The sequence below is a fragment of the Mytilus galloprovincialis genome, chromosome 6, assembly GCF_965363235.1.
Source record: "Mytilus galloprovincialis chromosome 6, xbMytGall1.hap1.1, whole genome shotgun sequence".
Lineage (NCBI taxonomy): Eukaryota > Metazoa > Mollusca > Bivalvia > Mytilida > Mytilidae > Mytilus > Mytilus galloprovincialis.
This window is the reverse complement of record NC_134843.1, coordinates 23,899,285-23,916,240: the sequence shown is the minus strand read 5'-3', so window position 1 is coordinate 23,916,240 and position 16,956 is coordinate 23,899,285. Positions and strand designations below refer to the sequence as shown.

At 31.6% G+C, this 16,956-nt stretch overlaps 1 protein-coding gene across 1 annotated transcript in view; it reads left to right on the top strand.

Annotated features, from left to right (window-relative positions):
• Positions 1–2,265: 2,265 nt before the first annotated feature.
• Positions 2,266–16,956, top strand: part of LOC143078546 (uncharacterized) — a 35,169-nt gene continuing 20,478 nt past the window's right edge. Inside the window, exons 1-2 of the mRNA XM_076253407.1 lie at positions 2,266–2,525; positions 15,958–16,083. Of these exons, the coding sequence (XP_076109522.1) occupies positions 2,306–2,525; positions 15,958–16,083 (346 nt within the window). The 5' untranslated portion in view covers positions 2,266–2,305. The remainder of the gene's footprint in view (positions 2,526–15,957; positions 16,084–16,956) is intronic.

Below are 16,956 nucleotides of genomic sequence, written 5' to 3'. Positions count from 1 at the left end.
ACGGGTTGATTAATGAAACAAAGACTTTCAAAATTTCTTGCTTTTCTCCCTAAAAATAATAGAACTATTATATTCAAATATTGGATGAATCCCAAATTTAAATTATACAATGAAATATTTCATACAAATTAAACAATAAAATATCTTAACATATTATTAAGAAAGTAAATATGTGCATTGATTATATCATCAAATTAACAAGTGATGTTTCTACGAATGGAAAAGACTTTATCAATCTCAAGACTCATCCCTATAGGCCCCAATGGTAAAATGATTGAATGGTAATCCCCGATTTGAATTGTTAACTTCCGGAAGTTTGTTTTCCAATCAAATGATCATAGTTAGGCAAAGAGATTATTGTCCTGAATGTTTATGTAATATTTGCAGATAGACCTTTCAAAACCTGAAAGAAAAGCTCATTAACCCTTATTATTGATATTTGTAAAGTCCTATCCATACATCGACATTATGTCCGATTTAAGATAGATCACAAGTATATATTTTTTGAGACCGAATTTTTTAAAATTTGCCAAAAAGAAGATTTTACTATGCTCTTTTCAAAAATTTAATAAAAAGTATGGGTCACCGTGCTATTTTTCAAGTTATGTGTCGTTGAAAATTGTCAAGATTTGGTTAGTTTGATCATGAAAACACTCATTAGTGTGCATGAAAAAAACTCTATGAGATAAAATTTTGAAATAAATTGTGAGAAGAAAGGTTTCATAATATGTTTTTAGAAAATAAAAAGAAAACATGGTGTCACCGAACTTGTTTTCTTGCTACAAGTAAAAATAGAATAATTCCCTATTAGCCCAGTATAAATTTTGTACTAAAAGAGTTATCTCCCCTAAAATGGCTCATTTGAAAAAAATTATTTTAAAACAAAAAAAATGATATTTGTTAAAATATTTTGTATAAAACGATTAATTAACAAGTTTTCTTTAAATAGAAAACACAGTTTAACCACCGTGATTGACCAATCCAAGATGGTGGTATACCATGAATCTACATTAAGTACTATAAATCTGAAAACCACTATGTATACTTAAACGAACGAGCTGTATGTATTAGCTAAGTAGTGATCTCCTTTGTAAATGTGATACTGTTATCAAAATATACATATTTACCGTCTTTATATAATATATATCATGATTGCATTATTTTAATTTTATTTGAATATAATGATTTTTTTTTACTATCAATATAGATAAAAACAAGGAAATTGGAAAACGTTTGAATCCTTTACATTCATAAGTCAGGCTGTCTTTTTTGACTTTGTTCATAAGAACACATGGCTTATAACTCAAACAACGTTGGAACGTTATAAAATCTATGCATTTGAAACACGATAGGAACACATTTTCCAGTGTTGAACGCGAAATAATTATAACAAATTACAGAAATTGAATCATAATGTCATTTTTTTCATAATGCGGCGTAAAACAACCAACAATCAATTAATCAATCAATCAATTTTTTCATATGTTAAGTGAAGGCAAATACGAAAGAAAAGAACACTTATGTGTTCTTGATTTTGCTTTTTAAGAAAGCAAAAACGAATAATGTTAAACGAGAAATAAAAAACGAGATCACAATCAAACTTTTTAGTCCTTCATTTGTTTTTTTGATAAATGAAAAATAAAAAACTATAACGATTTTGTTTTTTGTGATTTTAGTTTTATGAGAAATCAAAATGAAAAAAATCAACCGTTGTACACCGTTTCGCTTTTTGACACATCAAAAACAGAAAATGAAAACACTTTGTACAATATAAAACGCGAAATAAATAGAACAAATTACAGAAATTGAATTCTTTTTTTATCAAATAAATGCAAACAAGAAATACGAACACACTTTTGTTTTTCATGATTTAGCTTTTTGAGAAAGTAAAAACGGAAACGGAAATTAGTTTTGTTTTCTGTTTTGGTTAACGAGAAATAAAAAACGAAAACACAATAACGCTTTTGTTTTTCATGAATTTGGTCATTTAAGAAATCAAAACGTAAAATTAAAACACTATTGTTTACCGCTTTAGTTTTTGAGAAATCTAAAAAGAAAAATGAAAACACTTTGGTTTTGGGTTTTTGATATCTCAAAGCGAAAAACGAATGGACGCAAATATACACGGACCCGGACCAAAGCTATGTTTGAAAATGTTAATTTCGATTTGACAATCAAAATTGGTGTCATTACTGGATATTTTGAGAGAGAAAATTCCATGATAATTTTTCTGTTTATAGAAAAACCTTACAAATCAACTAAAATTAATGTAACATGTGGAATCTTAGAAGTCGAATTGAGTTGGATGACGGATTATAATGGTGGGCAAGAACAGATGTTTTATATAATAGTTACCGACAAAGATGGTTTTTGGCAAATGTATAGCACAGGAGTAGTCGGAAATGAAAAAGGAATTACAAAAAGATATTCTTTGACAATGCCAGCAGGTCAATTCAATTTTGACGTATTTGGAAACAACTCTTTTGGTAATGCAACAGCAAAAGGCACGTCATGTGGAGTACAAGGTATTTATACTTAATATTTCTGTACTTTAACATAATTGTTGTACATTCGCTATACGAAGCATTATATATATAATTAAAAACCTAATGTTCAGAGAACAATTGAAGGTCTTTCCACATCAAAGAAAATTTGATAAAAAGGTAGTTTATTCATACTGATTCGATAAATAATTGGTCTCGTTATACTTTTGTGTGAAATAAGGGAGAAAATTTGCTACTTCCGGTGAAGTAAATGTCACTTCTCATATGATAGCTTCTATCATACTGATTCCAAAAATATATATAATAGTTTCTATATACTTTTGTCTGTAAACCAGGAGATAATTGGCCACTTCCGGTTTATCCAAAGTCTTTTCTAGTCCTTCGTGATAAGTAAATATATCTAACTTACAAAATATATTGATTCCGAGTACTTCTTCATGAAAAAAGTGCAAAAAGAGCTACTTCCGGTTATCTCAAGGTCACTTCCGGTTGTTATTTTTAAGGTTATAGGTCACCCAACCTTTTGTTTAAGGTCATATGGCTTTATAATGAACTTAGTTGAAGTTATAATAAAAATAACTTAAATAAAGACATGCTAGGGGCACTAACTCCTATAAGATGCTATTAAATTGTATCAGACTAAATGTAACATATCTTCATTACAATAAAGCAAACATTTTGCACTTGTTCTTTTCTATATAGCTTTAAAAAGGATGGGGAAAATGCTAAAAACAATGAAAAATTTCAATAGAGAACCTGATCTTAACCTTTGACCTCATTTTCTAAGTGAGGACCAAGGGGCCTCAAGTAAAAATATACTAGGGTTATGCGGTTAATGAAAAAAGATAAAAATTAATATAACCCCAAAAAATGGACACGGTGTCGTCTGATACAGCAGGTGTCCCCTCATCACCAGACATGACTAATATCTCAAACATGACTCCTTCAGATAACATACTAGTGACTATAGCAATATTTCACATATACAGCCAGGTTTAGTTCTCCTTAAAGACATTTTGGATTTTGATGACTCAAAACAACACTCGAAATGTGAGACCAAAGGCTGCAAAACTTGTGAAAGTTTAATGTCAGATGCTGAATTTACTAGCAATTCATGCAAGAAGTCACATTTTACCAAAGATCACAATGGCCTGAATTGTAAATCAATAAATGTCGTCTACGGATTAGAGTGCAACATTTGCGGATTTGTATACGTCGGTGAAACTAAAAAAAGGCTAAATAATCGTATGTGCGGTCATAGATCAGATATTAACTTCAATGCAAACGACATTCTTTACCAGCATTTTAATTACCCCGATCATTGAATCGTTTCTATGATAGCTCGCATTATCGCAAAAATATACCATATATCTAACATTTCTAATCTTGCGACGACTCTCCGTAGACAAAAAGAGGACTACTGGATTAGACAATTGGGAACTGCGACACCATATGGATGCAATGACAACATTAATGGTATAGGTATTCTATCTTGTCCTTCTTGTAGCTTGGTGAATGTGATGACGTAGACGCAGTCATGGTCATAGTCATTAAACATTACCTACTCGGCTTGATGTCTCTATTAATGACTTGCTGCCATTTATACAAAAGCCGTAAGGTATTCATCACATTCGCACGAAACTTTTATTCATTAACCCTTTATAAACTTCATTCTCTTTTCAATTTATGTTTGGAAACCACTGTTACAAACCCTCATTCAAACCAATACAAAATTACAGCTATAATTTCGGATATTGCAAGCCAGTCCGCATTGGAAAAGATGAAAAAGAGAAAAGATCTTTCATAAATCTTTCTTTTGCCAACAAAGGTCTCGATGGCGTCAACTTAGGCAATATCCTTCATCATAAATGAGTTCAATCGAAAAACTTTCTTATTTCTAAGATCATTTAAGATTATTTTTTATACCTATACCAAACCTATTGCAGCTAAATTTTAAATTACAAGCAGGTTTTGCAGGATCTCAATATTAACGACTTCAAGTCTAAAACTCCTGATTGCACTTGTGCTAGTTCCCAATTCACATTTAATACGGATGGCCATGTTATTACCGGTGATTTCAACATTGTTAATAACACTTCCCTATGAAATGGGTTATCAAAAGGTCCGAAATATCGTGAGCCTAAATCCATCAATTTGAAATACAACTTTAAAATTTTGATGGATTGAGTCGAGGATTATGTCAGGCAAAAGACTAAGCGCGAGAAAGAAGACGTAGACACTCTTTCATAATGGATTAAGGCAGTGAGATACAAATCAGAATTAGGAAACTGAATGGGTCTATCAATGCCCATGCTACGTCCATCTTTAAAGACCCGAGTGTTGCAAAACACTTATCCTACTTCCATGACAAATATGTAGTTGTTCTCGCAGATACAGCCACAAACAGTATCGTTTTTGTGTGTAAAACTCATTACATTACCTGCTTGATAAACGAATTAGGTATTGACAATTCACTTGGAAACTCAACATATGACCTCACGACACTTACCAAAGAGGAAATCCAGGATAATCATAGGTCTGTTCTATGTTCCTTTAGAATTTCAACCAAAGATGCAGCACTGGATCTTTCACCACTGTATTGGATACCTACAGTTGGATGCAGACCAAGCATTACATGTAAACGGGCCTTAAAAGTTAACGCGGCGTTTACTCGCGTGCACTTCATGTAAACGCCGCGTTAACTCTGCGTTAACTCCGAAATTTTAGTAGACATAAATAGTAAACGGGCATTTACTTTCGCGTTTACCTCCGCGTTAACGCAAAAACCGCTCGTCTTCTAATTTTGTAGCGAAGTAAACGGGCGTTTACTTCGCGTTAACGCGAACAAGGCGTGTCTTCCAATTTTGTATAATAAAGTAAACGCCCGTTTACTGTTTGTAGTAAACGCGCGTTAACGCAGATTGTCCTCGTATCCTGGATACACTGACCTAATATATCACATGATAAGGTACATCAAAATATCCATCTGTACATTTTTGATCAACATATTGACGATTGCATTTAATGAAATGACACCTCTTTAATTAATTAATTAATTTATTGAAAATTAATAATTGCATATAAGAACAAAATGGAAATTCGTCCTGGAACTGTAAAACCTACAAAACTTTCAGTTTACATTCGTGAGAGGATATTAAGTTTAAGTTGATATTTGTACATATAAATTTTGAACAGAAAAAGTAGAAAAGCCGCTGTTGAAAGTTTTTGGAACTGATTTTTTTTTTTTGCAATTAATAAATGTTTATATTTGTAATAAAAAGTGTTTTTGAATGTTAAGGTTTAAAACACAAATACGTAAAATATTAAGTCATTCTAACAACATAAATAAATGTACAAAATTATGCACGCGACGATTATTTTATAATATACACAATTAGTTAACGCGAAAAGTAAACGCACGTTTACTTTCAAGTGCACGTAAAAATACAATTTAGAAATCTGTAGTAAACGCCCGTTTACTTTTACGTGCACGTAAAATTAAACTTGTGAAATCTGAAGTAAACGGTCGTTTACTACTGACTAAACGGACACAGAGTAAACGCGCGTTTACTCGAGTAGACATTAGAAATTTCCATTTTGACCGCGTTAACGTAAATGAAGTAAACGGGCGTTTACTAGTAAACGCGAAATTTAAAGTTAACTAACGAAATATGTGCACGCCGCGTTAACTTGCTTTTACTTTATGTAATGCTTGGTCTGCACCCAACTGTATACTACATAAGTGTCCTTACAAATGGTATATTGCTGGGTCTTCCAAGTGCTCCACGAAAATTCTTTCTATGTTATTAACATCTATTTTATCAGCAATCATAGACGGGCTTCAAAGTTATTGTGAAACTGCCTATTCTTGAGGTGGCGTGAATCAGATGTGGATACTTAAAAATTGCAAAGATCGTTTAAAGTACATACAATCTAATTATCTGTCATCTTGTAATACTTAGTAGTATTAAAACATTTGACTTTTCTACACTTTACACAAGTATTTCACATTCCAAACTAAAAGACAAATTGAAAGAGTTGGTATTGCTTTGTTTCATAAAAAAGAATGGCCAACGTAGATACAAGTATCGTGTCTTATGGATTGATAAATCCTACTTTGTAAAGGATCACTCTGATTCAAACAAAAAATTCTCTGAAACTGACATTATCAAGTTGCTTGATTTCTTGATTGACAACATATTTGTTACGTTCGGAGGACGTGTTTTTTTAACAGACTGTCTGCATTTCAATGAAAACAAATTGTACCCCTCTTCTTGCCGACTTGTTTCGTTATTATTATAACTTCATATAGGACCTTCTTAGGAAGAAAGATAAGAAGTAAGCGATATCCTTTAACTCTACTTTCCGCAATATAGATGATGTTCTTTCACTAAATAATTCAAAATTTAGTGACTATGTGGAACGCATCTATCCCATCGAACCAGATAGAGATAAAGGATACTACAGATACAGTTAAGTCGGCCTCATATCTTGTCTTACATCTAGAAATTGACAATGAGGGTCGGTTGAAAACAAAACTTTACGACACAAGAGATGATTTCAGCTTTCCCATTGTAAACTTTCCATTTCTAAGTTCTGTTTTTTAAATTGTCGTTTTATGTAAATTTTGTAAAATTAAATCGCCAAAAACGTCATGCAAGCAAAACTTTTTTTTAAACGGATTTATATTTCTAAATAATTAAGTATTACTACCTTCAATATTGGTCTTATTAACGGAAATTTTTATCTTCAATTTGAAAAAACTCATGTATCGTTTCTTTTGTTGACTAGTATATTAGTAGATTTGACATTACTTTCGGAAAACTATGTTATAAACAATCCATCGAACTATTTTTTAGATATTATTATAGATTATAGGTATCAATATGCTTTTAATAAAGATGGAATTAAATTGCACAATTCAACACAGACTGTAATATTTTTTTTTAGTCTGTACAAGTTAATGTACTTATGACAATTTCTATTATAACGAAAATCTTATAATGTATTGTGGGTCAAATCGAGATGCGACATGGTCAAAGTTAATTATTTTCTGTTTATTTGATATTTAGAATATAGCACACAACTTAGATGAATAATAATTTAACAATTATCGTAGGCATCTGTTTTTTATGTCCGTACTTTGAAATTATATCAGTAGGGGTCAGACATGACATATATTTTGATAATCAGTAAGTATTGCTATTATCTGTGTTTTTCCTTTGATCTTTCTTTGTGATAATTTTTATATCACTCGAGAAGAGTGAGAATGAAAATTATGGCTAGTTTCGAAGGTCTTTAGCAACATTGTATAAATCCATATCCATGCGCTAGAGTGTCGGAAAAGTTTAGCCGGAACTAAAAAAAAAAAGTTATTGGATGACTTCGCTGAAATGTCAACAGAAATATACAATATTAGGTCAATGACAGGAAAATAGAAACTTTTTTGTTTGAGAATAAGAAACTGGGGAAGGGCAAGGTTCTACTGAGCCCTTCACTAGTTTTGGGCCGAGCACAAAAAAGTTTATATATTTTTATGACATTGACCTAATATTGTTTTTATACTGCAACTTAAATGAATACATTGATAGCTTTTTAAATCGTAACACAAATGTCAAACTTATCTTAATCCCTTAATGGATCCCTGATGGTGGAAAAAAAAAGTAAAATCACAAAAGTACTGAATTTAGAGAAAAATCTAATCGGAAAGTCCATAATCACATGACATAATCAAATAACAAAACACATAAAAAACGAATAGACAAGAACTGTACATGTCATGAAGTGTTCTATGATGAAATTGACATTTTACGAAATATAGCTATGTCACTATATTTAGGAAATAAACACAGCTATAGTTGCAGTATAGAAGATTATTAATCGCAAGACGTTTAAATATTTTACCGTGAATTTAATAATTAATTAATTTATAGTTAATAAAAGTAATCAAATCATGTTTCTATCAAATAAAAAACGTCAATTCTACATAAGTCTACTACAAATGATCGTCGGTCTGTCTGCATTTCTTCTAAATATACAGGCATATTTCTTCTTGTGCTTTGAAAATACATCCCCTTTGCTCAGTCATTTCCACATCGGAATTATAGGACTCGGGTTTCGACCTAGATACAACACTTCGAATCCTAGGACACTTTGAATATCAGGAAAATGTATGTACACTAAATAAACCCACCATAGTCCTTATCCTCTCGCTTTCCATCAAAATTGTTAAATTCATTTTTAAGGCGTTATACACATATATGCAGTTGATGCCAGGATCATGGTAGTTATATCATTTCTGTTTTTGGTTACGGCGTTTGAAGTGGAGCTATAATTAGTTATTTCGCTTTTTTTTAACAGACTCGATCAGGTTTAATGGATACCTTTAAAGAAGTAGGGAAGACTTCAATTCATTTATCCTAATTTCTCTAGCCATACTAGTATTCGGTTTATCATTTATTGGATGGTTAAAATGAACATTTAGGTAGCATTATACAATTAGAAAATGTAGTTTTGCATTTTGACCATAGGGAATTGTGCAAACAGGAAAGTTTTTTGTACAATGACATATATGTTTAGATAGTTAAAGAATAATAAAGCCTTCCAAGTGGGTTTATATGACCATGTACATTGTCTTGTCATGTTTAAAAGGCAATGTTTAATTTTTTGTTTGATAGTTCGTATTATCAAAATCGTACTGCACATTGGTCCAGAAATTATTGTAGTGTTTTTTCATAATTCATAATTTTGAAAGCCTTTGAATAGAAACTTGAAAATATTGATTAATTTTGTGTTCCGGTGAATGAAAAGTTGGCTTGCAACGGGTTCGTTAAATACATGTTGTATCATTTGTTTATGGCTTTATTTATGCAAGTTAACACAATTCCTCACCGAAAGGATTGTGTAAGAATAGCTTGAAGTGAAGAATAAGAAATGCTTAGCAACAACCTAGCAACAATATTATTGCAAAGCAACAGTACATATTTTTTTTTGCCAACTGAGTTAAACATACAGAGAATGTGTGAAGATGAATTCCCATCAATTGGTTTTCAGTCCTATATGATATTTATTCATCCTTTTTTAGGTCTTTCCACCTTTCGTGTGGAAACCCTATTGATTTTGTTCTGATTATTTTTTTTTTCTTCCGCCTAATTTTTTTCTTGCGGTGTAAAAATGTTTCAAAAGAAGTCGCTTAGTTTTTTTGTATATGAGATCATACAGTCTATACGCTTTTGAAACTCACCCTGTTTAACCGAACACTTTTCTTTGTAAGAGTTATCTCCCCAAACACTGTTTTTCTTGTTATCAGATCTCCTCCGCAACCGTAAAAGAAAGCGACAAATTTATTTTTCCAAATTGCTCGTTATATCCTTAGGATGTTACGTTTTATTTTGACCGAAGCTTTACGAAGACCCCTTATGAGAGTAATTTCCCCTTTTGTATTGAAATAAGTGAAATAAATTTGTAACTGGAAAACCATAAGTGATAGAGGCCTAGGGTCTTTTGATTTGAGGCCCTTGCTCAAAAAGTATGAAAATGAGGTCAAGGTCAAAGGTCAAGATCATGTTCAAATTTTTGATTTTGGCTTGTTATCTCTTATTTTCAGAAATCATACAAGATATCGACAAAATATTTTCACACAATTGCTAGTTGCGACATGTCGTAACATGTAAATTTTACTTAAAAGTGTACGTAACATTTAATGCGAGTTTTGCCCCCTTTTATATCTAATATTAGTTGTATGGTAATATAACTCATTAACAATATAAAGTAAAGGCCTAGAGTCTTTTGATTTGAGGTCCTTGGTTGATGACCTTGAAATTGAGCTCAAGGTCATAGGTAAATTTAACGTTCTAGATTTTGACCTTTACTTTTCCTCTTATATATACATGATAAAGCCATGGGACTTTTGGAAAAAGGTTGCAAGCAATGTGACCTTGAAAAAGCCAACCGGAAGTGACCTTTTGTAAACCGGAAGTAGCCATTTTTTGTACTAATTTAATGTAAAAGTATATAGAACCATCTATTTTTGGAATCAGTGTCAAGTAAACTATCAAAACATACCGGAAATAACATCTTTTAAACCGGAAGTAAAAAATGATCTTCCTTATGTATATCTTTTTGTATAGAAACCATATATTTTTGGAATCAGCGTCAAATAAGCTGTCATTTGACGCTAAAATTGACATTTAAAACCGAATTTTAATATTTTCATATAAAAAAGATCCTTACTGGTGGAAAGACCATCAATGGTTCTCTGAACAATTGGTTTTTAATTATAATAAAGTTGGTATTGAACGTAGCAAAGCAAATGTTGACGGTTAAGAACCAAATACAATCAAATTAAACAGAACTACAAACATTAATTTGTTTGTTATTTTATTCTACAGATAGAAATCAAAGCAAATAAGAGTGGTGTTTGTTGAAAATATCTATCAGTGAGAAATAAAAGCTATTCATATTTTAGTTTCCAAACAGCTTAGCAACAAAAATAGTGCTTGGCAACGGTTGAAATAAGGAGCTTTTATATTCTGAAGTTTGAATTTCGTAATTGAAAAAAAAATATTTGTCATATTTTGAATACTGCCGGTTTTTAGAGGTTAATGAAGCATATCAACACATTTTTTGATAAGTTACTGCCAACATTGAATTTAAGACAATCACACTGAATGGCATATTACTCGACAAAATATGAATGAACAATCCAATTGTCCGATCTGTGTTAACAAAACTAGCAGAATCATAGAGTTTAATAGTAATGAGCTAAGTAATTATCAACAAGTTAGCCAGGGAACTAGTGATAAGGTACGATTTTTAAAAATGGTAATCTCTTTAATTTGAAAAAAATGAATTTTTATTGCATGTTATCATTTTGATTAGTTCCGATTTGATTTCATTCATACGATCGTACATAAAAGTATTGGTATTTATCTATATCATGACACATTCTCATACATTCACTTTTAAATATTTTTTTAGCTCACCTTTCCTAAAAGGAAATGTGAGCTGTTGCCATCACTTGGCGTCCGTCGTCGTCCGTCCGTCGTAAACTATTTCAAAGATCATCTCCTCTGAAACTACTAAACCAATTCAAACCAAACTTCATCTGATTGATTCCTATGGTATCTAGAATAAAGTTTGTGTTTTAATTCCCATTTCATAAAAAAACATGGCCGCCATGGCTAAAAATAGAACATAGGGGTAAAATGCAGTTTTAAGCTTATAACTCAAAAATCAAAGCATTTAGAGCAAATCTGACAGGGTAAAATTGTTTATCAGGTCAAGATCTATCTGCCTTGAAATGTTCAGATGAATCGGACAACCCGTTGTTAGGTTGTTGCCCCTGAATTGGTCATTTTAAGGAAATGTTGCTGTTTTGGGTTATTATCATGAATATTATTATAGATAGATATAAACTGTAAACAGCAACAAAGTTCAGCAAAGTAAGATTTACAAATAAGTCAACATGACCGAAATGGTCAGTTGACCCCTTTAGGAGTTATGGCCCTTTATAGTCAATTTTTAATCATTTTCCGTAAATCTCAGTTATCGTTTACAAAAATCTTCTCCTCTGAAACTACTGGGCCAAATTTAACCAAACATGGCCAAAATCATTATTAGGGTATCTAGTTTAAAATTGTGTCCGGTGACCCGGCTAACCAACCAAGATGGCCGCCATGGCTTAAAATAGAACATACGGGTAAAATGCAGTTTTTAGCTTTTAACTCAAAAACCAAAGCATTTAGAGCAAATCTGACATGGGGTAAAATTGTTTATCGGGTCAAGATCTATCTGCCTTGAAATTTTCAGATGAATCAAACAACCCGTTTTTGAGTTGCCGCCCCTGAATTGGTAATTTTAAGGAAATTTTGCTGTTTTTGGTCGTTATCTTGAATATTATTATAGATGTAGATAAACTGTAAACAGCAATAATGTAATGCTTGGGGTATACAATGTTTTTTATACTTTCATCATAAATTATATTATGAACATGAGACAAACGAGACATATCAGTGTGTCCACTCTTGTTTTTTGCTTTTGAAGAAGATATGACAGAATCGAAGAACCATTTATATAAATTGAAAACCCAAAAATCATTGATGGAAGATTTAAGCAAACAATTTAAGGTGAGCGATTCAGGCTCTTGAGAGCCTCTTGTTTATTATTTCATTCAACAGAATTGGTGATGTGTTTTCCTTAACATTAATAACTTCAACAATTTATTATGTTACAAATGAAATCTTTTAAATGGCACATATGTTAGTACAATTTACCCAAAAAGAAACAGATGTAAAAAAAACCACAAAGCATTTACATTTCGTATTTGATAAAACTAGTTTACTGTTTATGTTAGAAATAAGTGTTACTGTAAATATAATTGTTTATAAAGTGTTATCCTTCATTGTGAATTTCAGTTTACAGTGGAATCAGTAACTACAAGTAATAAAATACTGAATGTTAATCTAATCTAAATACTAAGGGAAATTCATACTTATTCATAATGTATAATGTTGTTAGAGAATATATTCGAATAAACAGTCAACATTTTATTTTCAACCCATATGGAAAGAATATCAATAAAAATAACTTGATAGAACAAACAGTAAACGAGTCACTCTTTCACAATTATATTGTCACTGGTTCCAACTAGATTGTGTTTCCGAAGGAATATCCCTAGCATTTAAGATTTTTTCGGTATATCTACAAGTCTGATTACCAACAACTATGTCCAAGCTACCATATCGTTGATGCGATGTTAGCACAGCATCTGATTAAAACTGTAATGTCCGAATTGCTATGCTCAATCAATAGACGGTAGGCATTTTCTGGAGAGTAGGGAAATATGATTTGTTAACTTCAAGTAATGGTTATTTTCTTCCAGACAATGAAATGTTATTTGAAAATTGAAAATGTTTCTATATTACTGGACAAGATGACACTATTTTTTTTAGTTTGAAACACAGATAGATTTTGCACAGTTTCATTACAAGTGTAAATCTAACAAAGACTTATAAGGGAAAATCAATATTGATATTACAACTTGATCATTGAAGCATATGTTGACTGATCTCATCATTTCCAAAATCGTGTATCAAGGGAGCACGAACACAATTGATGAGCGCACTCGCTATTCTTACAAAATCTACAATGTGTGGAACATTTTGATTAGAAATAACCTTATCGAAACAAATGCCATTGTTTGATACGTCCATTCCCGCTTTGATCCATCCACCTTACTTTGTTTTCAGCAAAGATCGATTACTTCCTGTAGGGGGTTGTTGTTTCAGCCCTTATTTGAATTAAAAACAGTATATATACCTTTAATTATAATCATTATAAAAAGAAGAAGTGTTATGATTGCCAATAAGACAACTCTCAACAAGAGACCAAAGTACGCCGAAATTAGCAACTATAGGTCGCCGTAAGGCCTTAAACAATGATCAAAGTCCATACCACATAGTGATTAGCTATAAAAGGCCCCGAAATGACAAATGTAAAACCCTTCAAACAAAAAAAAAACTAACGGCCCAATGTTTGTACAAAAAATGAACCAAAAATAAATATGTGAAACATCTACAAACAACAACCACTAAATTACAGGCTCCTGACTAGGGACAGGCACATACATTAATAATGTGGCGGGGTAAAACATGTTATTGGGATCCCAACCCTTCCCTTTACCTGGGACAGTGGTATTACAGTACAACAAACGAACAAACTATAAAAATCAGTTGGTTAACATCTAAAAAAAGGCGAATGGACGTGACCGAGTTATATAGATTCCACAACTGCAACAAGTGTGTCACGATATTTCTCCACTCGAGACAGTTAAAATTTAATATTTGAATGGCGAGGCTTTGTCGAGCTTTTTAAATAGTTACAATTTAACTGTCGAGACTGGAGAAATATCATAATACACGAGTTATAGTGGTGGAATCTGTTTCTCTAATGATTTGTATCCTTCTTTTTCAAAGATTTGAAGAAAGTTGTGTACTTTTTATGTGACGTCATCAGACATGGTCGCCTTTTTTCATGACGTCACAATAGAAAAATTCGGAAGAAACAAAGGAAATTTAACGTCACAATAAAATTTCAACCAATCATTTCCTGAGAACAAATTTTTCACTAGAGATTAGAAATTTTTTCTCACACCGGTCAGGAAATGTGAAAATAGCATGAAAATTAGAGAACTTGTATATCTACAACAAAAATACACTACGTTCTTCTTCATTTTCTATGAATATTTTAGCGTCTTTGAAGCCCCTATGGACAAGAACATCAGAGCTAGTTTTCTTATCAGACAAGTAAAAACCTCCCTTGTTAATCTTATGTTGTAATCAATCGTTCTATTATTATCATATTTATATAATATTTCATTGAATTATTTAAATTTGTGATTCATTTGATTTTTTTCAAGGGTCAAAATATAGGGCTGTGCGGCATATTTTCAACGTTCATATGCCCCGAACTTCCAAAAGTCTTAACTTACACTAAAAGTATGTACTACCCCTTCTTCGACTAAAGAGTGTCCACATATTTCAATTTTAACAAAATGCATATGTATATGTGTATGTGTACTTGTAACATTCCCAAGTTAAGATAGCAACTTTATATTATGCCATTTGATTGAGAACTTCCCGTTTTGAATTATTCTTGGAGTTCCGGTTTGTTGTTATTTTTCATTAAACTTTTTGTTGGACCTCGGTTTACAAAACAATAACTTATAATTTTATGAAACTTAGTGACCTATTGATATCCATTATTTATCATGTTTATAGGTTACACTTTATAAATACAGTTGTTTCTCAAGCAAAGTCACTTTTGGGGAGATTTATAATATTCATAGATCATCTATCTTGTTTACGTTTTGTTTCCTAGATATGATATATGTATATAAAATATGTATGTGTATGTGTACTTGTAACATTCCCAAATTAAGATAGCAAAACATATCTAGGAAACAAAACGTAAACAAGATAGATGATCTATGAATATTATAAATCTCCCCAAAAGTGACTTTGCTTGAGAAACAACTGTATTTATAAAGTGTAACCCAACAAAAAGTTTAATGAAAAATAACAACAAACCGGAACTCCAAGAATAATTCAAAACGGGAAGTTCTTAATCAAATGGCAAAATATAAAGTTCAAACACATCTGGACAATACAAGACAAGATAGTCCTCAAACCATAACTTACATTTAAAATCAAATTGATGTTTCTTCAGTAACCTAGCATTTGCGTTGCATACAGATTGTGCATGATTACAGAATGCAGACGTCGATTCATGCTATATTATTAAGAAAATTTAAGCTAGTGCAAAAGACCTGTACTGCAAAGAGTGATGTGAAAATTAGTGCATAGTTCACAAACAAACGAAGGAGAAATGCTCATTTTATCTTATTTAGGATGCTTAGTCTGTTATGTATAATATTTGATAACTTTTATTTCAGACCAAGCTAAACATCAATCTGGGTCCTCAGCCTTAGTTGGAGGGATTACTGGGTCAATTAGTGCTCTTTTAATAGTGATTTTTGTAATTGGAGTCATATATTTTATTCGCCGACGACACATTAATGGTATGTTATTCTGGCGTATCAAATTATGTAGAATTGATAACTATTTACACCAAGGTATCAACAACCTAGTAGACAGCACTTCGGTTTTGACATGCATATATATGAGATGGTTATTTTTATAAATTTACTGTTTGCATAAGTATGAATTATTCGAAATACTAAATATTTTTTTTTATCCCTGGCAAAGATTACCTCTGCTGTATTTTGAACTATTTGAATGTCGGTCCTCAATACTCTTCAACTTCAAACTTCTTTGGCTTTCTAACTTTTTTTATCAGCACGTTACTGCTTAGTCTAAGGTACACGAAACGCGCGTCTGGCATACCAAATGATAAGCCTTTGATAACTATAATACTGGTCAGCCATGAAAAGAAAATATTTAACATACCTATCAAATGAATAATACACAAAAAAGAGGTAACTGTAATTACAAAAAATATTTAACAGTACAACAAACCCACTAGTATCACTCATCAAGGAAAAATAGACAAACAGCAACGATCAACGAATGATTCAGATATGATACATTTGAAGTAGGACGCATTGTATGTAGTGGGGGTTTAACCAAGTTTTAAAATGCACTATAAACCTCTGTTTTGCCTTTCAAGACTAAACAAACAACAAAAACAAATACAGCACGTACAACTGCAAACAACATGGACACCAATGCAAACAAGTTCAAATAAAACAAAATTACATATTGTGCAAAGCAAGGGTAATATTCAGTTAACGTTGTGAGTGTGCTGCTTCGTGTAGCATTATAAAATTGATATTCTCATATATCATAAAATGTAATTGAAACTGCAGTATTGTTGCCATGGAGATATTTTTAAGATATATACATGTATTAATACTTAATAAGAAAATTAAATG